Source organism: Nyctereutes procyonoides, unplaced genomic scaffold, assembly GCF_905146905.1.
Source record: "Nyctereutes procyonoides isolate TBG_1078 unplaced genomic scaffold, NYPRO_anot_genome, whole genome shotgun sequence".
Classification (NCBI taxonomy): domain Eukaryota; kingdom Metazoa; phylum Chordata; class Mammalia; order Carnivora; family Canidae; genus Nyctereutes; species Nyctereutes procyonoides.
In genome coordinates this window covers 68,487,440-68,512,223 of record NW_026575125.1, presented here as the reverse complement: position 1 = coordinate 68,512,223, position 24,784 = coordinate 68,487,440, and the positions used below count along the sequence as shown (strand labels likewise).

General features: G+C 34.6%; 1 protein-coding gene across 3 annotated transcripts in view; it reads right to left on the bottom strand.

The window, feature by feature from the left end:
• The window catches only part of DIAPH2 (diaphanous related formin 2), a 1,101,152-nt gene that overhangs the window by 804,442 nt on the left and 271,926 nt on the right, over positions 1-24,784 (bottom strand). For all 3 annotated transcript variants that reach the window (XM_055337637.1, XM_055337638.1, XM_055337639.1), the window contains 4 exons: positions 11,926-12,000; positions 11,775-11,844; positions 7,330-7,466; positions 5,557-5,665 (listed from right to left, as the gene is read on the bottom strand). In XM_055337637.1, the coding sequence (XP_055193612.1) occupies positions 5,557-5,665; positions 7,330-7,466; positions 11,775-11,844; positions 11,926-12,000 (391 nt within the window). The remainder of the gene's footprint in view (positions 1-5,556; positions 5,666-7,329; positions 7,467-11,774; positions 11,845-11,925; positions 12,001-24,784) is intronic.

The following is a 24,784-nucleotide window of genomic DNA, read 5'->3' as shown; positions in this document are numbered from 1 at the left end:
GGAAGGCACTACACAGGAGACTTTAAAGAAAAAGGCCTCTTGCTTAATATCTAAAACCTAAGCTCTAAAGAAATACAAAACTCATTCTCAAATAATAAAAGCTTGAAAATTAGTATATTCAACTTCCAAGTAGATAAATCTTTAAGATCATGACTGGTTACAAAGCAAAATCAATCAGCTTTCAAAAATAAAAAAAAATCTAACCCAGAGATGGAAAACAAAGAATCATGGGATTTTAAAGCAGAGAGAACACCTTCAAAATACAAAATATTATGGTTCAATACAATCCTTTAAAGGTAAAGAACCTGAAAAACTAGAAAGATTAGATGATTTGTCCAAGATCATGTAGCTAATGATAAGTCATAAGGATTAGATTAGAATTCATGTCTCATGACTTTTAATTTTAGACTCTTTTTACAATACTACAATGTACTGGAAAGAAAACAAGTGCCCTTGAATTGAAAATCACAAAGTCCATTATCCAGATTCTTTCCTTTGCTTAGTTTGTTTATTATAGCTTTAAGTTTCAAAATGGTCTGCCCTATCTGTTTTAAACATAGTTTCCATGAGAATTAAAATTTAAAATTCAAAATAAGTCTGTGATTTTTCTCAATTATTAATAAATATGGTAGGTAGGAACAAAATTTTGATTTCTAACAACTAAAAACAGTTTGTTTATTTGCATTTCAATGATCTCTTTCTTTACATGATAAATGTGTATGCTGCCAAATAAATGCATAAATAGATATAAACACCAATTTTGTGCATGTGATTAAAATATCCAATAATTTGTACCATTTATAAATATATACTAAATTGAATTACTATAAGTTTTTCTTTTTTTTTTATTTTTTTTTACTATAAGTTTTTCTATCACATTATGATCATTCCATTAGTAGAAGAGTATGTTATCTGTCTACAATAATAATCTACATACTTTAGTCACAGGAAGCTATTGTCCTCATCCTGGGGTATGGGATGTGATGCAGAGTGTGAAGTAACACAAAAGAGACTATAAGCTTTCTAAAGGCAAGGCTCTGTATTTGTTTAGGGTTTTCTGTGTAACTTCTACTTGCCCTCAATAAAATGATTAAAATATAATGGGTGAATGGAATTAAATATCTCAAATTTTATTGCCATGAGATATACAAAAAGATTTGTATTCAGCTTCTTACCTAAGTGGTAGAGAGGGCTACTATTTTTTAAAAAAAGATTTTATTTATTTATTCATGAGAGAGAGAGAGAGAGGCAAAGACACAGGCAGAGGGAGAAGCAGGTTCCATGCAGGGAGCCGGATGTGGGATTCAATCCCAGGTCGCCAGGATCAGGTCCTGGGCTGAAGGCGGCACTAAACCGCTGAGCCACACAGGCTGCCAAAGGGGTACTATTTTAACATGTAATATATTCACAAAATTATTGGGAAAATGCTAGAATTTGTTTTAACTTATCAGCTCTGAAAACTATACAAGCATCTATCTATCGGTTTCATCACAATACAAAGAGCTATGGAGTACAATAATTGCCAACTCCGGGGCATTTTCAGAAAGATTATCCATATTGCCATTAACTGTGATAAAGTGTGCTTTTAAAATTTTATTGATATTGTCACACACTAGAACTTATTAAGTGCTTTGTTGACATTAACAAGGTTTTTCTTTATCTTAGTCCAGAAGGAGTTAGGAAAAAAGATGGTTTAAGTCAAATAAGTACCAACGAAGAACGATGCAAACTTACATTTTAAGCTAATTAAGTCAAGAAATGGAGAAGGAGGGTAGCCCTGGTGGCGTAGCAGTTTAGCGCCGCCTGCAGCCCAGGGTATGATCCTGCAGACCCTAATCTAGTCCCACATCAGGCTCTGCCTGGTGCCTGCTTCTCCCTCTGCCTGTGTCTCTGCCTCTCTCTCTGTCTGTGTCTTTATGAATAAATAAATAAATAATCTTAAAAAAAAAAAAGAAATGGAGAAGGATTCTAGGCAGGATGAAGCCATGTAAAGAGGTATGGAGGTAGAAGGATAAAACAACATAAAATATTCAGGAAACTGAGCACAGTATGACTAGACCAAAAACTATAAGGAGAAGAGTGGTGAAATATGAGGCTACAGAGAAAACCACAATCAGATGACGAAGCATTTTGTGTACACTACATCTAACTTCAATCCTAGAGTCTATGGGAAGACTTTCTTGGATTTTAAGAAGTGTTATGACAAAAATTGCATTTCAGAAGTATAACTCTGTGGAAGATGATTTAAAGGGGGCTAGAATAATGGGTAGAAGATACTTAAGAATCCAGGAAAATGGTAAAATAATGAGATATGACAATGCACTGAAACAAAGAAGTGGCAGCAGGGGTGAAAAGGAAGGGATACCACACGAATGAACGAGAGAATACTAAGGAAGTAGAATTGGCAGGATTTGGTAATTTAAGGAATGGTGAATGGAGAAAGAGTAGATTCAAAGATGACTATTACATTTCTGGTTTATGCAACTTGGTGGATAATGCTAAAGTTAAAAAGGATTTGAAATATTAAAGAGAGGCAGGTTAAGATTGGAGAGGGGATTGGAGTAGGAAGAAGAATGAAGAAAAGGAAGATAAGTAGCATTAAGGATGATATTGAATTAAAATTCAGTAATGAAAGAACAGAATATATGGGGTCTGAGTTAGAAGGATTTGGAAAAAGAAGAGTTCAGAGAAATTCATCACATAGAAGAGCTACATGGAAGTCCTAAGGATGGATGAGGCTGTTCAAGGGCAATGTACAGAATGATCAAAGCAAAGAACCAAAGAACTAAGGATCAAGTTCTTAGAAAGCGGTATATTTAGGGGCCAACAAAAGAGAAAGAAGATTTAAAATGTAAAATATAGGTAAAGGAAAAACAAGGAGAGTTTAGTATCATGGAAGTTGAAGGAGGGAGCTTTGTTAGTTATGATCAAGAGTTTCAAATGGTGCTGGAGAAGCCAACATGACAACTTAAAAAGGGTGTTGCTTTTCATATTACTGAGGTCATTAGTGAACCTCCACTACAAAAAAAAAAAAATTATAGATTTGGCAATTGTTCAATTTTAAATAGATATAAAATGAAAGGCATCATTCTTTAAGTCAGAAGTTACTTTTTAAGTACTTGACAAATGAATACATTATATAAATATATACCTATACAACCTCCAATTATACTAATTTTACTTTTAAAATGGTCACAATATGAAAATGTCAATAAACAGAACAAGTTTCTCTAGCGATAATCAGATATTCATTCAACACTTAGTATTTAACACACTCATTTACTTTTCCACAAATTTTGTCCTTATTCATAAGCTGCAGCTCCCTGTTTTATAAATATACCTGTAATGACATGATAAATGATTTATCCAAGGCTACTTCCTCATATGTGATGGTATGAGCACAGTAATAGATAATTTACAAGTATTCTTAGAGTAAAATCCCAATACTTGAGAACCACTATGGAGAAAATCAAGCTACAAAGAATCTGTCCATATATCTGAGGGTTTGACTACGTAAGCATCAACACTTGTTTTTACACAGAACTCTTTAATTAATTCCCACATTCTTAAACCAAATATCCTAGATATAATTGTTTTCTTGCTAACTCAAAGGTATGATTAAATATGTAAGTTAATGAGCTATGATGTAACAAAGAGATGGCTTCAGGAGTTACTGAGGTGTGTAGGGCTATTTACTTAGTTATAATAAGAGGAGGTACCATGTACTGGTTAAGAGCATGTACTCTGGAGCCAGATACCCTAGGGCCTAATTTAGACTTTTGCCTCCCCTTGGAAAGTTATCTAACCTCTACAAGTCTATGTATTCATCTATAAAACAGGGATACTACAATCTTTCTCATTGAGTAGTTGAGGTTTAAAATGAAGCAACATATGTAAAGAATTAAAACACTGGTACATGACTTATAAATGCTATCTTTAACTTCTTATTTTTGTAATGCCTCTGAGACATCTAGCTAAGCATTTAGACATGTAGATTTGAATAGAGAGATGAAATGGACTTAAAATTATGGGGAATCAATAAAATATAGCTGGATGTTAAAGCTAGAGAAGCAACTGAGAATATTCATGAGGAAGATAAAATATGTATAAGTATACATGTAAATGTACATAAGTATGTCTAAACAAAAATGGTAATAGAGGAGGGCCAAGGATAGAGAAAACAAAGGATCCAAGAAGAGGAAAAAAAAAACAAATGAAAAAGAGAAAAAACAGAAGTAGTCAGAGAGCAAGGAGAGAATGGAGTTCATAAAGCCAAAGGCAGTAAAATTTTCAAGGAGGGAGGTGAGTAATAGTGCCAAATGATGAGGACTAGAAAAAGGCCATTGGATTTTGAAATCAGAGGATCACTGATGACCTTTTTAAAAACTGTGAAAAGGTTGAGTTGAAAAAGGTAACTTAGGAAACACAGAAAACAAGTATAGATGATTCTTTGAGACAAGGACTATAAAAAAGATGAGACGCACATTTGAAGAATAAGTAAGATCAAAAGGTGTTGTAGTATGGGTGAGAAATGAGAATGCTACTAAGCTGAAGGAAAGTCAATAAAGAGAGACCATATGAAGATATATGATTTATTGTCTATCTGCTTCCTGAACTATTGAAGATGATGAAAATCCCATTACAGGTACAAAATTCCACTTTAAAGATGAACTAGAAAACCTCTATGAGAAGTTAATAGTCTGTTTTAAAATAAAAAAAGAGTAAGTGCATATAGTTGTTATTTAAAAACATAATTAGTGCTGTATTTTAACAGAATCACTTCCTGAGGCTATAATAACATTTTGAGAAGTCTCAGGATAGAAAACTATCTGTATCTTGTAGGTCCTCTTTAAATTATGAAATTATTTTGAAAACTCCCATTTCCTTACCTACCCTAACTTCCAAGTATATAATCAGTCACCCCTCACAAACCTGGTGCAGCAGCTCTTTCTGCCCCCCTGTGCCTTAATAAAACCACCTTTTTGTATAAAATGGATCATTTCCTGAAACCATCCAAGATAGTGAGCTTTGTCCTTTTCTAAATAAGACATTTAGGCAGGCTATAAACAGGGCTATTAGATAGACTCTAACCAAAGAATTGCAATTCAGTCCCCACCCCTCCTCTGGTGAGTCAGGGTTCTGAACACTGTGTGAATGGCAAGAAGTAGTTTTCTTTAATTTCTACAATAAGCCAAAAGACTTCATCAACATTTGTTAAGATAATAATATTGGCTGAACTGCTTACCCTGTAGCTCTGATTATTGCTAAAGCTTTAATTTCCATGGTTTATTTTGTTATTTACTAAATTTATTCCAAATATTAATCACAACCATATTCACCATATTTATAGTAACCAGCAGAACTTTTCCTAATTTTAAACAAATTGTTATTCTCAGAGACAAAACACTTCTAGCTTGTAGAAATGACTAAGCAACAGGAAGAATTGCACTTTTTTGTTCCATTCTATTTAAATGATAGCTAAAAAGGAGTTGACATCATACAAATTGAGTAGTTCAAATATAACTCCAGAAGAAACTTAATACAAAACCAACTCACCTGTAATTGCAAAGCCTCATGATTTTCTAATCCTTCCACAATTGGTGAAAATCGTTCCTTATTATTTCTTTCTGCTGCTACAGTTATAGCTCCTAAAAGTTTATCTAGACTATAGGGGGAAATATTAGAAATGAGAAATCCATCTTACACACACATTATGAATACGGGTTATCTCTTTTTTTCAGTTTTATTTCCTTTCTGGCATTTAAAGTTTATAAAGACCACTACAATTTAACAGTTGAGTTCCTAGCCAGATACTTCCACAAGTCAAATATTAGTAGCTTTAAATAAATTTAAGTCATCAAAATGAAAATAAATATATTTATGAGTCATTAAGGAAAAAAATTTTCTGGGTAATATTTTTTAAAAGATACTTAGTTACTAAATATTGAAATTTAAAATTCCAGGTTTGGTATTTCATGTTAACATAAATATTAATAATCATTATGCATAATATGACAATTATTAAAATGTTATTCACATGTAAACAGACTAATCTTAAAGTGCTAGAAAGAGCAAATACATTTGAAAGAACTTTAAAAAAACTACATTCTTTGAAAACGGAAAAAGAAAAACTGAAAGTCTAGGTAATTAGAGAAGCATCTATAATTACCTACATAAGAAAACTATTTAAAATGAACAAAAATCTTGGAAACTATTGCTATAAAGTGTCTGAAATCAAATTAAACTCTATGTAGTATATGTGCTTATCAAACTAAAGCTACAATTATAACAAATACATCAGAATAGATTATATGAATTAAGTATTGAAATTCCAGTTGACAAGAAAAATATTTTTTACTCATGTATCAACTGATTTTCTATAAAACCTAGGGAAATCTTATGTTTTCACATGTTATTTTATTCCTTTTTCTCACAGAGATAAGAATTAATGCTCTCTGATAATATTTTTGTGTAGTGTTTGGCTTTTGGTCCGTAAGGACACTAAGCATCATTAAGCAAGATCTCATTTTATTCTGTGAGGTATGGAAAACTCAACATATTAGCATATTAAATCTTTGCATGGCCCTGTTCTAATTCAAATTGAAATTATTACTATCACACAAAATTTCAGAAGAAATATTTTAATTCATATACTTAGCAGATATTTCATTTGTTATCACAATGGTTCCTACTAACTGGGCATATTAATGACATCATATGTGAAATTTTACTGCTCAGTCAATATTATTTCCATAAGAAGGTATGAACTACTGTACATTCAACAATTTGTTAAAATTAATGGATACATGCACTCTGAATAAATGGAGTCTTTTTATTCTTTCTAACAGATTAGTTTACTTCACTGTATGCATAATTACTTCATTTTTTCACTTCTCATAGGTAAATAAAGTAAAATAACTACTTTAAATAAAATAACAGCACACAAAAAGGCATCCAGTGAATTCAGTGAGTTAAATAAGTAAAATTTTGTGAAGTGCATATGTGAGGGATATATGTGTATGTGTGTGCATTTAGCCCATTTTTCTAATAATTTCTTTACCATCAACTAGATAAAATTCTATTCATTCATTTTGAATCCAACTTTGAAGAATTTCCCATTAGGATTCTATCTGTTTAAACCTATTTGTTTCAAAATTTTTTTTAAAAAACTTAACTGTAAATAGATAAGATAAAATGCCAATAAATTATTCTCTAAAATGTAATAAAATTTTCATGCAAGTTATCAAATGAAAAGCAGAAAATATGGACTTGTTAATTTCTTAAGTGCCATTTTCCATGCTGTTAATATAATAATATGGCAATGCTTACATGTTCTCTTCTCCAACAATGCAAATAGCAGAAAGTATTTTTACTATTTCAGTCATCATGTTGGGTTGTTTGGGATCAATTGCTCTTGCCAATAGCAAAAGACTCCTTTCATCGCCTAGAATCCTTTGCAATCCAAACTAAAGAAAAAGAAAAAGAACCTTCATTCAAAATGTCTTTGTAACACATCTTTAATTTAAATTCTTTTTTTTTTATGATAGTCGCACAGAGAGAGAGAGAGAGAGAGAGAGAGAGAGAGGCCTCTGAGACACAGGCAGAGGGAGAAGCAGGCTCCATGCACCCGGAGCCCGACGTGGGATTCGATCCCAGGTCTCCAGGACCACGCCCTGGGCCAAAGGCAGGCGACAAACCGCTGTGCCACCCAGGGATCCCCACATCTTTAATTTAAAAAGCAACTTACATTGGTCTTCTAAAAACCAACACCTCTACAATGAGGTTCTACCAAATTACATGAATGTTTTTCAAATGCAGTTACTTTTTTAAATTATTTTAAATACCTATATCTTGGAGTTGTTTCTTTTTTTTTAATAAATTTATTTTTTATTGGTGTTCAGTTTACCAACATACAGAATAACACCCAGTACTCATCCCGTCAAGTGCCCCTCTCAGTGCTTGGAGTTGTTTCTACTTTTTATTTCAAATAACTATATCTTGGAGTTTTTTCCCCAGGATCAGATATGATCTCCATTAGCCTGCCTAAAAACTCCATAAAGATTTGGGAGAAATATGTGAATAATCAGTATTTCTTCAACAAAGAAAAACATGTAAAGTACATACTAATATGATTTTCTGAAGTAATTCTACCTATGTCATTGGGTCTCCCTGGAGATGCCTGGAATTCATAATTAAATTCTCTAATATGGGGGATCCCTGGGTGGTGCAGCGGTTTAGTGCCTGCCTTTGGCCCAGGGCACGATCCTGGAGACCCGGGATCGAATACCACGTCGGGATCCCGGTGCATGGAGCCTGCTTCTCCCTCTGCCTATGTCTCTGACTCTCTCTATCTCTCTGTGTGACTATCATAAATAAATAAAAAAAAAAAATTAAAAAAATATATATATATATAAATTCTCTAATATGTTTGTATGGAAAATTAAACTGAATAAGAAGGGTAAAATGTTGTAAAGCTTTTTTGTATACTATATGCCAGTTAAAGAAGCAATAAACCTCTATATTAGTTCTCCCATACCATCTGTTAACCTTCCTCTTAGAGGAAGCTGTGCTGCATTACAAAAGCTATGAACCCAAGGAAATGGTGCCTGGGTTTTAGTAAGTGTCACAGTCAACTTGGCAAAGGAGACACCATTTTCATTTGTTTTCTAGGCTTGAATAGAACCACACAAGTGTGTATTATAAGAACAAATAGGTAAGTAAATGTTTAAAAAGGCTAAAACTTGAATTTTTTCACTACATTTAGAAGGTATTTTCTTTGACCTTTGTCCCACAAACTATTTTTCAAATTTCTTATGAAATGCTTGCTTCTTTTAACAGTTTAACAGTAAAAATACAACAATATTTCATCAGATCAAAATTGTCATTTCAAGATTAATGTTTAGTTAATTACCAAATATATGAATATTTCCATGGTGCTTAATTTAACTTCCAAAAGAATTTGGGGGGAGAAGGGAAACACAACTAAAGCTCTTAAATGTAACTTTACCAGAGGTCATAATAAAGAATATATACAGAAACAAGGTAGAAAAAAAATGAAGAAACAAGATTAAAAAGAAGGAAAGAAAAAAGAATAGATAAGTATGTATGAAGGCAGCCAGTAGATACTAAATAGTAAGGAAAAGAAGTGAAAAATGCTTGTGTAAAACTAAGAGAGGCTTACCATGCAATTACCAAACTTAAAATAAGAGTTTTAAAAATCAAATAGATGAGGGATCCCTGGGTGGCTCAGTGGTTTAGCACCTGTCTTCAGCCCAAGGCGTGATCCAGGAGTCCCGGGATTGAGTCCCACATGAGGCTTCCTGCGTGGAGCCTGCTTCTCCCTCTGCCTGTGTATCTGCGTCTCTCTCTCTCTCTCTCTCTCTCTCTCTCTCTCTCTCTCTCTCTCTGTCTCTGTGACTCTCATGAATAAATAAATATCTTTTTAAAAAATAAAATAAAAACTAAAATAAAAATCAAATAGACTGAGAGTAAAATTATTTAAATTTTCATTTATAATTTAAAAGAAGTTTCTAATACACAGGGACCTACTGAAAATAAAAATGAAATAAATAATGAAAAAACATCAATCTAAACATAAGAGCAATATTACAGCAATGAAAGTTAAGAGGCAATGTGTTGCTTTTGAACTATTATGATGCTATTATTCATTTTATATTAAGGAAAAGAGTTTTTGGAGAAGGCAATCTAAACTCCTTGGGGCCAACAAATGTGAACTTTAAGTCATTTCAGATAAAAGTCTCATGCTTTGATTATGACAATTTATTACAACATAAAGTGGATATATCACTATATTTTTTAAATTTTGAATGTATACTTCATGCCTATTGTTTCACGTGCCTATAATTTAAAATATTCACGGTTTATTCATATTCTGAGTACTTATATGCAAAAGATTAGCATGTCCTAACTAAAGGTTAACCTTCGTTTAGAACAGTCTAAGTCAAATCATCATGTTCTTCAAAACTGTCAAATAAGTCATAATTAATTATGTATTGACATATCAACTTAAGACTTGAGGGAAAAGCTCTACAGGAAATCTCACTACTATGACTCTCTCTAGTGACTATCTTGATTTATAGATATTTATTATCCTGGTAAGCTGTGAGAATTGACAATGCAAGTTAAAACAAAGGATCCTTTGTCTAATTTTACACATGAGGGGATGGAAAGCCAGAAACATCAAGTGATTTTCCAAAGGCTACTCAACTTAGTGGTAAAGCATGTACTGTATCTCCCAATTTCTAATACTGCACTGTTAGGTTATTTCTTTGTTTCCCTCAACTGAAGAAAGATTCATTTTTGGAGATACAATGTTCATTAAGTGCTTTCTTGTTAAAAGATAAGATTCTGCATAATTCTGTTGCAAAAGACTAGGGGCACAGAAATTGAGAAATTATGTAGTAATGGTGATGGAAATCTTTCTGGCAGAGACTTCCAAGAACAGAACAATTAGTATACTCAATACGAAAATTTTACATCAACTAGCAAGCATCCACCTCCATATGACAAAATTTCTTTGTTGATACACATGTGCATAATATATACATATATATAATCATATATAATCCCATGTTTAAGAGACTGTTTACATTTTAAACAGAATCTAATTGCATTATTATTAACTATATATTCATATTACATTAACAACTACATTTGGCTGGTTTTTGGTTATTTATTTATTTATTTATTTATGAGAGACACAAGCAGAGATTGAGAGAGGCAGAGACACAGGCATGGGAGAAGCAGGCTCCATGCAGGGAGCCTGATGTGGGACTCGATCCCAGGACTCCAGGATCACTCCCTGAGACAAAGGCAGGTGCTTTAACCACCGAACCACCCAGGCATCCCAATTGTTATAATTATTTCTATCAAATATTTGAGATTATTAAAACACTAAAGAGAATTATACAATTAGTGAATTAGTCAATTTTATTTCACCTACAGGAATATAGAGGAAATCATGTCTAATACAGTAACAAAATAGTCTATATAAAAATAACCATAATTTCATAAGCTAAGCACAGATTATTTTTATTGTTTTTAAATATTTTATTTATTCATTTAAGAGAGAGCAAGCATGCCTGTGTACATGTATGGAAGGGGGAGGGGCAGCAGGGAGGGAAAGGAACAGACTCCATGCTGAGCAGGAGGCACAATGCAGGGCTCCATCTCAGGAACCTGAGATCATGACCTGAGCCTAAATCGAGAGTCAGACACATAACCAACTGAGCTACCCAAGCACCCTAAGCAAAAATTATTTTTAGAAAAAAACCCTTGTCTAGAATTCATAAAGTCCCTCACATTGCAGCTGGTATATATATATTTTAAAAACTCTTCTGTTTTCCAGAAATGTCATGTTTATTAACTCATTAACATTAATTGAACATAAAATAGAAATCTTCACCTTATAATGTTGTTAGCAAACAAGTCAAATAGCTTTGAATTTTCCTGTTCAATGGACTAAGAATACTGTAAAAAATGGTATTCAACATACAACATTTAACCATAAAAGGAAAAATATTATCTAATTTGGAAATATATTTATGCATTTCCATAATTGTAAAAACCTATAAATAAATATATTGTGAAGCAAAGTATATTTTTAAAAATATTTCAATGAACCTGATGATAATTTGTATCATAAAGAACCTTTGAAAACCAAATAAGAACTTACAATGCTGTCTGTTTCATACTTTCATACACTGTTAGACAAGCTATCACATTTATGAGAGGCAGAAATAAATACTACTTACCTTATTATTCATAAATGCTTTGAGGCACTGAATAAGTTTATACTGATTCTTCTTGTCTATATTTTCTTGCCTGAATAAAGAGGAAATAAACATGTTATGTTGTGCTTAAAAATTTCCCCTTTGGTGATTTTTTTTTACTGTTTGTTCTTACTGTTTCTTGTCCAGAAGCTTTTCCAGCACATCCAATAAGAGTCCAAGACCTTCATGTCCAAAGTTGTTAACCCAGCTATGAAATAAACAAAAAATATATATTAAATAAGTCTGTATATTTAAAACATTCAATACACAAAATCAAATGTTGATTTTCAAATCTGATATTCCTGTCTTTTTATCATTTGTCATTTTTTCCTCTTCCATTGCTTTAAGAATTGATTCTATGAATATGACTCAAAGATCATTTTTACCTCAATGCCAGATTTCTCCTCACATTTTAGATTCCCCATTCTGTAGTACTTCTTTGGTTGTTTCACCAGCATCAAATACTTAAGCTGATAGATATAAGCCAAATTTATCTTCCCCTGTGTCTCTGTTATTCTAAATCAACTCCTCTTCCACTCTTCCATACCCTGTTAATAATACCACTATTTTTGGAATACTTCAGACTTGAAATACTGGCATTATTTTTAATCCCCACCACTTTTACATTCTGTTCATTCATTCAACAAATATTTATTGAGTACCTACTAAGTATCAGCCATGTTCTAGGTGATAGAAATATAATAGGCAACAAAACTAAGTCTTTACTTTCATGTAGCTTACTATCTAAAAAGAGGGAGACATATGATAAACAAATAAGTATATAATAAAATGTTGGTGCTTTGGTGCTATGAAGAAAATTCAACTTTGGTAAATGGAATAATGAATGCCAGGATGTGATTTTTTAATGTGTAGTCAGGGAAGATTGTTTGTTAAGGTGGCATTTGAGCAGAGCCTTCCAAGAAATGAGGGCTTTCGTAGTAGAAGGATTAGAGACAAATCAAATATTGAAGTGGCAGCTAGTATGGCTTGAAATATTCCAAGAACTGTAAGGAGCCCTTGTGTCTGCAGCTGAATAAGCGGGCTTGGAAGAATGGCTGGAAATTAAGTCCCATGTGTGCTAAAAGGCTGGAAGACTCATCATGTAGAGCTTGGTTTGACTTTGTCATCCAGCCATAAATATTCTACTTTTAAAATGACTCTCACACATTTCCCCTCCCCTCTTTTTCATTTATTCTGCTGACATTCTACTTTACCCCTAGTGACCTTTTCTTTAATGTGACAGGAGTCTCCCAACTAGGGTCTCTACGGTTTCATTCTTTTCTTTTATTCATGTTACAAAAGGCTGGATAAGATTGCATTTAACTAGTCATATGTCCAAAAATTTCCTTTAGACTACTTAACACATTTCAAGTCCCTCAACCAAATATTCTGATCTAGCCTCAAACCTATCTTTACAACTATTTAAAAAATAACACAAATATTCAGAATCAACCCCATACACAATATATTTGGAACCTTATTTTAAACAAATTCTGCTTTAATTTCCATAGTAGAAATGAGAAAAAAAATCAACATGGCATTGTAATAATTGGCAGCAAGCTACTATTCAATTGAGGCATGTAATCAACCAGTACAATGGGATATTTTCTCTAAAGAATCTCCATAATCAGTGACGTGGTGCTGAAAGAAAAAAAGTACATCAGCTCTAAGTATGTCAGCAGATATCAATCAGTACAGGACAATATTCCTTTACAATAACCTTAAAATAATGAGAATTCTAAACAAATTGGTATCAACAGCTCTTGGTATCTTCTTTGGCATTTAGGAAGATAAAATATGATTTCCTTAAATTTAATACTTATAAATTGTTTTCTAAGATCCTAAACTTTAATTGTCTTCCTTTTACACCCAGTGGTATTAAAATTATTAGAGTTATTTCTTTCTGGGTCTAGGAAAGTGATACAAGAACATGACTTCTATTTGTTCACTTAAAATTAGTCAACCACATACCCCAGACTTCTTCAAATTATGATACTTTGGTTTCACTGAGTGAAAATTATTATTGGTCTGAAAAAAAATAAGGATAAAATCATGAAACCTAAGCATGAGAAGGCAGACCTTATTTATTAAAAATTAGGTAGTGAAAAGTCTTAACAGAATATTTTAGGCCAGTGGGCAAAGGAGGCCACAAAAGTGGCCATAAAATAATGAAGCAGTTTAAAAACAAAATGTTGGCTACTGTATAGGTAAGAATTCTGATACTACAACCCCTGAGGCAAGCATAAATCAAGGATTGTTGAGGTCTGTGCCCTAAACCAGCAGCATCAGCAACATCAACATCAGCTGGGAACTTGTCAGAAGTACAAATGCTTGGGCCCCACCCCAGGCCTACTGAATCAGTAACTCTGGAGATGGTGCCCAACAATTTGTGTTTTAACAAGACCTCTAGGTGATTCTAATCATGTTTGAGAACCACTTACATAGAACACTGTCGTTCTCAGGCAGGACTCAGGCTAAAAATTCAAGATTCCTTTATACACCCTTTCAACCATACTGTGAACTCCCACTGCCACAGGACAGAGATGAGGAATTCAACCCAAACAAGCATATTTGGTATATTTTACAGAGTACAAATTCCAACTCTGAGTAATTTGTACTAATTGGAATATCTAGAGGTATAAGTTCACAGTTGACTAGTCGATTGAAAATCTGCTCCGGGCAGCCCAGGTGGCTCAGCGATTTAATGCCGCCCTCATCTCAGGGCCTGATCCTGGAGACCTAAGATACAACTTGTTTTTGGCCACTCTGCACTGAGCAAAATGACTAGAAGGAAAACCTCACCTCAAAAGAAAGAATCAGAAACAGCCCTCTCTCCCACAGAGTTACAAAATCTGGATTACACTTCAATGTCAGAAAGCCAATTCAGAAGCACTAATCTACAGCTACTGGTGGCTCTAGAAAAAAGCATTAAGGACTCACGAGACTTCATGACTGCAGAATTTAGATCCAATCAGGCAGAAATTAAAAATCAATTGAATGAGATGCAATCCAAACTAGAAGTCCTAACGATGAGGGTTAACGAGGTGGAAGAACGAGTGAGTGACATAGAAGACAAGTTAATGGCAAAGACGGAAACTGAGGAAAAAAGAGACAAACAATTAAGGGACCATGAAGACAGATTAAGGCAAATAAATGACAGTCTAAGGAAGAAAAACCTACGTTTAATTGGGGTTCCCGAGGGCGCCGAAAGGGACAGAGGGCCAGAATATGTATTTGAACAAATCCTAGCTGAAAACTTTCCCAATCTGGGAAGGGAAACAGGCATTCAGATCCAGGAAATAGAGAGATCCCCCCCTAAAATCAATAAAAACCGTTCAACACCTCGACATTTAATAGTGAAGCTTGCAAATTCCAAAGATAAAGAGAAGATCCTTAAAGCAGCAAGAGACAAGAAGTCCCTGACTTTCATGGGGAGGAATATTAGGGTAACAGCAGACCTCTCCACAGAGACCTGGCAGGCCAGAAAGGGCTGGCAGGATATATTCAGGGTCCTAAATGAGAAGAACATGCAACCAAGAATACTTTACCCAGCAAGGCTCTCATTCAAAATGGAAGGAGAGATAAAGAGCTTCCGAGACAGGCAGGAACTGAAAGAATATGTGACCTCCAAACCAGCTCTGCAAGAAATTTTAAGGGGGACTCTTAAAACTCCCCTTTAAGAAGAAGTTCAGTGGAACAATCCACAAAAACAAGGACTAAATAGATATCATGATGACACTAAACTCATATCTGTCAATAGTAACTCTGAACGTGAATGGGCTTAATGACCCCATCAAAAGGCGCAGGGTTTCAGACTGGATAAAAAAGCAGGACCCATCTATTTGCTGTCTACAAGAGACTCATTTTAGACAGAAGGACACCTACAACCTGAAAATAAAAGGTTGGAGAACCATTTACCATTCAAATGGTTCTCAAAATATACCCTAAAAACTATAGAACACTTCTGAAAGAAATTGAGGAAGACACAAAGAGATGGAAAAATATTCCATGCTCATGGATTGGCAGAATTAATATTGTGAAAATGTCAATGTTACCCAGGGCAATTTACACATATAATGCAATCCCTATCAAAATACCATGGACTTTCTTCAGAGACTTAGAACAAATTATTTTAAGATTTGTGTGGAATCAGAAAAGACCCCGAGCAGCCAGAGGAATTTTAAAAAAGAAAACCATATCTGGGGGCATTACAATGCCAGATTTCAGGTTGTACTACAAAGCTGTGTTCATCAAGACAGTGTGGTACTGGCACAAAAACAGACACATAGATCAATGGAACAGAATAGAGAACCCAGAAGTGGACCCTGAACTTTATGCTCAACTAATATACGATAAAGGAGGAAAGACGATCCACTGGAAGAAAGACACTCTCTTCAATAAATGGTGCTGGGAAAATTGGACATCCACATGCAGAAGAATGAAACTGGACCACTCTCTTGCACCATACACAAAGATAAACTCAAAATGGATGAAACATCTAAATGTGAGACAAGATTCCATCAAAATCCTAGAGGAGAACTCAGGCAACACCCTTTTTGAACTTGGCCACAGTAACCGGAGAAGGACAAACAGTATATGTTCTCATTCATTTGGGGAATATGAATAATAGCGAAAGGGAATATAGGGGAAGGGAGAAGAAATGTGTGAGAAATATCAGAAAGGGAGACAGAACATAAAGACTTCTAACTCTGGGAAATGAACTGGGGGTGGTGGAGGGGGAGGAGGGCGGGGGTGGGGGTGAATGGGTGACGGGTACTGAGGGGTACACTTGACGGGATGAGCACTGGGTGTTATTCTGTATGTTGGTAAATTGAACACCAATAAAAATTAATTTATAAAAAAAAATAAATAAAAATAAAAAAAATACCAGTTTAAAAAAAAAAAAAAGATTTCATAAATTAAATATTTGATACGCTGCCTGGCTGGCAACTCTTGATCTCAGAGTCATTAGTTTAAGCCCCATGTTTGGTGTGGAGATTATATAATTTTTTTATTTTAAATAAATACATAAATATTTGATACCCATGTTACCTCATATGTTTGACTTGTTACTATTCAACATTGCATATATTTATTTTCCATTATATTTACTGCTAGCTAATTCACACTGGAATGGACATGGAAATTACAATGGTAAGAGAAAAGGAAGTGTGGAGAGAGTGAGTCTATTTATAGATCATACATAATCCTAAAAATGAATTATATCAAAATATATTAAGGTTTTATTTTTTAAAATATTTTATTTATTTATTCATGAGAGACACAGAGAGAGAGGCAAAGACATAGGCAGAGAGAGAAGCAGGCTCTACACAGGGAGCCCAATGTGGAACTCGATCCCGGGACTCCAGGATCACACCTTGAGTCAAAGGCAGACGCTTAACTGCTGAACCACCCAGGTGTCCCAGAATATATTAAAGTTTTAAAAGAGAAGTCTATCTCAAGCCTTCACAACTTCAGAGGTTCTTGTTTTTAAAGGTCCCATTTATATTAATCATCATGATCAAAGGAGAAAAAACATATTTAATAAATATGTTCCGAGAATAGGAACAGGGACTTGAGCTGAGTGCAGCAAACTTTCTGCTCTACTTTACTAAAGACTCCAAACCACTACATGGTTGTGTGAGTGATTTCTGGGACAAACCAACATCGGACACAGCACAGTAAAACCCTCCCCAAGATGATCAATGAGGTTCCTTGCCACATGAATCTCTAACATTTAGAGTTTTGAAACCCAGCCACATGCCTGGAATAAAACACAAAAGAGTATTGCCACAGGCAAGCAGGAAGCTTGGATACAGGCAAATGAAGGCAGGGATCTGTTGGAGACCAGGAAGAAAAGAGGCATAATTGTTAGCTCTTCTGTGAGGGCTTCCTGAGTAGTTGTGGGCATGAAATTCCAGCACTGGTGGTGACAGAGCAGAGCAATGCCATTCTGCACCCTCCTCCACTCCACATCAACACTAACACTGAGGAAATCAGTGCCACTTCTGGGTTGTCATATGTGGTATGAGGCCAGAGCCATATACAACAACAGTTGTGCCCTGTAGGTACAACTCCACCAGGGAAAGTCCACCAGAGAATCAGCACAGCAAACCCCACCCCCAAAAGACTAGCACAGAGGGACGCCAGGGTAGCTCAGGGGTTGAGCATCTGCCTTTGGCTCAAGGAGTTATTCCAGATTTCCAGGATCAAGTCCCACATCGGGCTTTCTGCATGGAGCCTGCTTCTCCCTCTGCCTGTGTCTCTGCTTGTCTCTCTCTGTGTGTTTCTCAGGAATAAATAAATAATATCTTTTAAAAAAACAATACTAGCACAAACCTCTCTAATGTATCAAGTATATTTATCAAAAAATACTGCAAAGCATCATCTCTAAGGGAAATAAGATCTAGCTTTGTTTTTTTTTTTTTTACTTTTTTTTTTTAATGAATCTGGCTTGTTTTGGCCTTTAATTTTTACAATTTTTAATGTTATTTAAATTCATTTTGCCTACGTATAGGATAACAGCCAGTGCTCATCTTTAATAAGCAGACCAAAACAAAAGAGGATCTAGGTTCCCCTTTTTTTCCCCTGGACCTCTTCTTAATATAGCCATTACTCTCAGGAGCAAAAATACAACAGGATATTGTAACAATCCCACATAAAAAAACAATGACTAGGAAAAAATGACAAGACTAGGGAATTCACTGGAAAAGAAGGAACAGGAAGAAGTCACAGCTAAGGACTTTCTCAATACAGATAAGACTAAGATGTCTGAACAATAATCAGACTTTTAAAACAATAATCATAGCATTACTAGCTGGGTATGAGAAAAAGCATAGAAGACACTAGACAATCCCTTATTGCAGAGATACAAGAACTAAAAACTAGTCAGGATGGGGATACCTGGGTAACTCAGCAGTTGAACATCTGCCTTCGGTTCAGGCATGATCCTGAATCCTGGGATAAAGTCCTACATCAGGCTCCCAATAGGGAACCTGCTTCTTCCTCTGCCTATGTCTCTGCTTCTCTCTGTGTTTCTCATGAATGAATGAACAAATGAATGAATGAATAAAATCTTTAAAAATAAAAAACAAAGGATGAAATAAAAAATGCTATAAGTAAGATGCAAAACTTACTGCATGCAATGCTAATGAGGATATATGATGCAAAAATGAATCAATAACATAGAAGATAAAATTATGGAAAATAGCGAAGCTGAAAAAAAGAGGGAAAGAAAGGTACTGAATCACAAATGTAGACATAGGGAAATCAGTGACTCCTTAAAGTATACTAACATTCATATCATAGGAGTTCCAGAAGAAGCAGGGAAAAAGGAACACAACATTCATTTCAGCAAACAATAGCTGAAAACTTCCCTAATCTGGGTAAGGAAAGAGAACTGAAATCCAAGAGATACAGAGAACTCCCTTTAATTCAACAAAATTCAGCGATCACCAAGACATATTAAAGTCAAATTTATAAAATAGACAAGGAAAGAATCTGAAAAGCACCAAGGTAAAAAAGCCTTAACCTACAATGAAAGACAGATCAGGTGGGCAGCAGATCTGTCCACAGAAATGTGGCAGGCCAGAAGAAAGTGTCATGAAATATTCGGCAGGATGAAGTAAAAAAATATGCAGCCAAGAATACATTATTCAGCAAGGCTGTCACACAGAATGTAAGGAGAGGTTCCCAGAAAAACAAATACTACAGAGAATCATGACCACTAAACCAGTCCTGCAAGAAAATCATAAGGGAAATCTTTGGGGGGAAAAAAGACCAAAAGCAACAAATTCTAGAAAGGAGCAGAAAACATCACCAGAAAAACCAACTTTATAGGTAACACATTGACACTAAATTTATATTTCAAGAATCACTCTGAATGCAAATGACCTTAATGCTCCAATCAAAAGACATAGGGTATCAAAATGGATTTTTAAAAAAACAAGACTTATATACATGAAGATTACAAGAGACTCATTTTAGACCTAAAGACACCCGCAAAATGAAAGTGAAAGAATGGAGAAACATGTATCACGGTATTGGATGCTAAAAGAATGCTGGAGTAGCTATACTTAGATAAAACGATCTAGATTTTTTCTTTTTTAAAACGAACTAGATTTTAAACATGAGACTGTAACAAGAGATGAAGAAGGCATTATATCAAAATTAAGGGGTCTACCCACCAGTAAGATCTAACAATTTTAAGTATTTATGCACCCAACTTGGGAGGATCTAAATATAGACATCAATTAATAACAAACAGGATGAAACTCATTGACAATAATGCAATAATAGTTACGGGACTTTGTCACCCCACTTACAACAATAGATAATTCATCTAGGCAGAAGAAATACAAGGAAACAATGGCTTTGAATGACACACTGGACCAGATGGACTTAACAGATATATTCAGAACATTTCACAGAAAACAGGCAGAATATACATTCTTTTTGAGTGTACATGGAACATTCTCCAGAACAGATCACATACTGGGCCACAAATCAGCCCTCAACAGGTACAAAAGGATTGAGATCACACCATGCATATTTTCAGACCACCCTAGGAAACTTGAACTCAAACACAATAAAAAATTTTGAAAGACCAAATAACATGGAAATTAAAGAACAACCTATGAAAATATGAATGGCTTAACCAGGAAATTTAAAAAGTAAAAAATACATATGGAAGCAAATGAAAATGAACCAAGGCAGTCCAAAATCTTTAAGATGCAGCAAATGCTGTCCTAAGAGGGAAGTAAACTGCAATATAAGCCTACCTCAGCAAGATAGCTCTCCAACCTAACCTTATACCTAAAGGATCAAAAAAAAAATGAACAACAAATGAAGACTAAATCCAGCAGAAGAAGGGAAATAATAAAGATTAGAGCAGAAATAAATGATACAGAAAGAAACAATCACAGAACGGATCAACGAAATTAAAAGCTGAGATACATTCTTTGAAAAAATGAATAACACTAATAAAACCCTAGGCAGACTTATCAAAAAGAAGAGAATAACATCATGAAAAAACAACAAATAAATCACATCATGAATGAAAGAGAAGAGATCACAATGAACAAGAGAAATACAATTATAAGAATATTATGAAAAATTATATATCAACAAAATGCACAATCTGAAAGAAATGTACAAATTCCTAGAAACATACAAATAACCAAAACTTAAACAGGCAGAGATAGAAAATTTGAACAGTGGACACCTGAGTGGCATAGTATATTAGGCATCTGACTTAAGCACAGGTCATGAACTTGGGTTCCTGGGATTGAGACCCACAACAGGCTTCCCTACTCAGCAAGGAGTTAGCTCCACCCTCTCCCTCTGACCTTCCCCACTGCTCATGTTCTCTCTCTCTGTCTCTCAAATGAATAAACAATTTAAAAAAAATAAAATTTGAAAAGACCCATAACTAGCACAGAAATTGAAGCAGTAATTAAAAAAAAAAATCTCCCAAGAAACAAAACTCCAGGGCTACATGGTTTCCCAGAAGAATTCTACCAGACATTTAAAGAAGAGTTGATAATTATTCTTCTCAAACAGTTCAAAAAATAGAAATGGAAGGAAAACTTTAATGTAACATGTCAGTAATAGGGGAAAGTGGGTATATGAGGACTCGGGGTACTTCTCAGTTATTCTGTAAGCCGAAAACTAATCTAAAAAATCAAGTTTATTTTTAAAAAAGAAATAAATACTCATTCTATGAGTCAATCAGTACCTTGATATTAAATGAGAAAAAGACCCTATTAAAAAAGAGAATTACAGACCAATATCCCTGATAAACATGGATGTAAAAATTCTCAGCATACTAACAAAATGAATTCAACTGTACATTAAAAAATAATTCATCACAATCAAGTGGGATTTATTCCTGGGCTATAGGGGTGATTCAATACCTGCAAATCAATCAACATGATACACAACATTAAAATAATATGAGAACCATATGATCCTCTAAATAGATATAGAAAATGACAAAATATAGCATCCAATCTTGATAACAACTATCAACAAAGTAGAACACAACTCAAAATCATGAAAGCCAAATATAAATGACCCAGAGGTAATATCATATTCAGTGGGGAGAAACTGAGACCTTTTTCTCTATGATCAGGGACAAGATACAGAGGTCAACTCTCACCATTAATATTTAACATGATACTGGAAGTCCTAGCCTCAGCAATCAGACATAAGAGACATCCAAATCACAAGGAATAAGTCAAACTTTCTCTATACACAGATGACATGATACTCTATGTAGAAAATCCAAAGGACTCCACCAAAAAATTGCTAAACCTTATACATGAATCGAGCAAAGACACAGGATACAAAATCAATATACAGAAATCTGTTGCATTTCTATACACCATTAATGAAGCAGCAGAGGGAAATCAAGGAATAGATCCCATTTACAATGGCACAAGAAACCATAAGATACTTACGAATAAACCTAACTGAAAAAGTAAAAGATCTGTATTCTGAAAACGATAGAACACTTATAAAAGAAATTTAAGAGGACAGAAAGAATGGGAAAACATTCTATGCTCAGAGATTCAAAGAACAAATAGCTTTACTATATTAAGTAATGTACACATTTAATGCAATCTCTGTAAAATAACACCAGTATTTTTCAAAGATCTACAATAAACAATCCTACAATTTGCATGGAACCACAAAGACTTGGAATAGCCTGAGTAATCTTAAAAAAGAAAAGTAGAACTGGAGGCATCTTGATTCTGGATTTCAAGCTATATTACAAAAGTTTAGTCATGAAGACAGTATAGTACATGCACAAAAACAGACACCTACATCAATAGAACAGAGCAGAAAACTCAGAAATAGACACACAAAAATATGGTCACCTAAAAAATAAACACTAGGAAGAATGTTCAATGGAAAAAAAGTATCTCCAACAAATGATGTTGGGAAAGCTGGACAATAGTATGCAGAACAAGGATTCTAGAACACTTTTATACACCATACACAAAATAAATCCAAAATGGTTGAAACAACTAAATGTGAAACAGGAAACCATCAGAATTCTAGAGGAGAAGACAGGTAGCAACCTCTCCAACCTCAGATGTAACAATTTCGTACTGGACACATATCTGGAGGAAGGGGAAACAAAAGCAAAAATGAACTACCGGGATTTCATCAAGACAAAAAGTCTCTCCACAGCAGAGGAAACAATCAACAAAACAAAAAGGCAGCCTACAGAAAGGGAAAAATATTTCCAGATGACATATATGATATAGGGTAAGTATGCAAAATCTATAAAGAAATTACCAAATTCAACAACCAAAGAGCAAATAATTCAGTAGAGAAATGGGTAGAAATTATGAATAGACATTTTCCAAAGAAAACATATAGAGGACCAAAACACAAATGAAAAGTTGCTCAACATCCCTCATCATCAGGGAAATACAAATCAAAACCACAGTGAGATATCAACTCACATCTGTCAGAACAGCTAAAATTAACACAGGAAACAAGAGATGTTGGCGAGGATGAAGAGAAAGGAGAACCATTTTATACCGTTCGTAAGAATGCAAACTAGCGTAGACTCTCTGGAAAAAAGTATGAGATTCAACTGAAGATTAAAATAAAACTACCCTATAATCCAGTAATTGTACTACTAGGTATTTATCCAAGGGATATAAAAATACAGATTTAAAGGGGTACATGTGCCCCAATATTTATAACAGTACTATCAACAACAGCCAAATTATGGAAAGAGACCAAGTGTCCACCAACTGATGAATGGATGAGGAAGATGTGGTATATATAAACAATGGAATATTACACAACCATCAAATAGAATGAAATTTTGCCATTTACAATGACATGGATGGAAGCAGAATTTTATGCTAAGGAATATAAATCCATCAGAGAAGGACATATTATTCAGCTGAAACTAAGATTATTCTGTATGTTAACTGGAATTCAAATAAAAACTTTAGAAAGAATAAAACTACACAAGAGATATTGTAAATAAGAAAGTAGACAAGGGCACCTTTGTGGTGCAGTTTAGCATCTGACTCTTGGTTTCAGCTCAAGTCAGGATCTCATGCTACTGGGATTGACTCCTGAGTGTTCTGCCCTCAGCATAGAGCCTGCATGAGATTCTCTCTCCCTCTCTCTCTGCCCCACCCACTTATGTGTTCATTTGCTTGCTTGTTTGCTTTCTCTCTGAAATAAATAAATTTTGAAAAAAAAAAATAAAATGGAAAAATGTGATGAAAAAGGAATGTCAAAGATAACTCCAAATTATACACGCAAGGATCAGAGCCAAAACCCTTGAATAGATGTTGACTTAATACAAAGAATTACAAAATACTTGATCATGGGGTTTCAAATCTCTACTGAGATCACAAACAAAAACATCCAGCATCATGATTATAAATAGTTCCACAGTATATGCCCAGTATGCTGGCATATCTCCACAGGACTCTTTGATAATTCATATTTATCTAGATATCTCATAACAGTATGTTACAGAAAGCCCCAGCATATTTGAAAAATCAATATACATAATATATGTGTTCCTGCAAGTCAAAATTAACTTCTCTATAGCTGTCTATTCTTATCTTTTATTACTCCAATTTTCCAAGATCATTTGAAAGACTTGATAAATGCATTAAAGTAAGTGCCTGCATCAAACTTTTGTTATTGGCTGCATGGGCCCGGGGGAGCGCGATTCCAGCAGAGCAGCCCTGGAGCACAGAGCCCCAGGGGACACAGCCCAAGATTTCGCACTCTCCCAGAGACAGGCTGAGGCGGGGAAGACACAGGACACCAAGGACGCTCCTACCACCGGGAGGCCCAGAGCTGTGCAGATCAGCACCCCCAGCCCCCGGAGCATCCAGGCCCCTATGGACTAGGAGACAGCGGTAGTTCCTGCTGGAGTTAATTCCAGAGCTGGAGAATTGGCCACCGACATTATTGTTGTTCCTCCTGGTGTCACCTTGTACCTA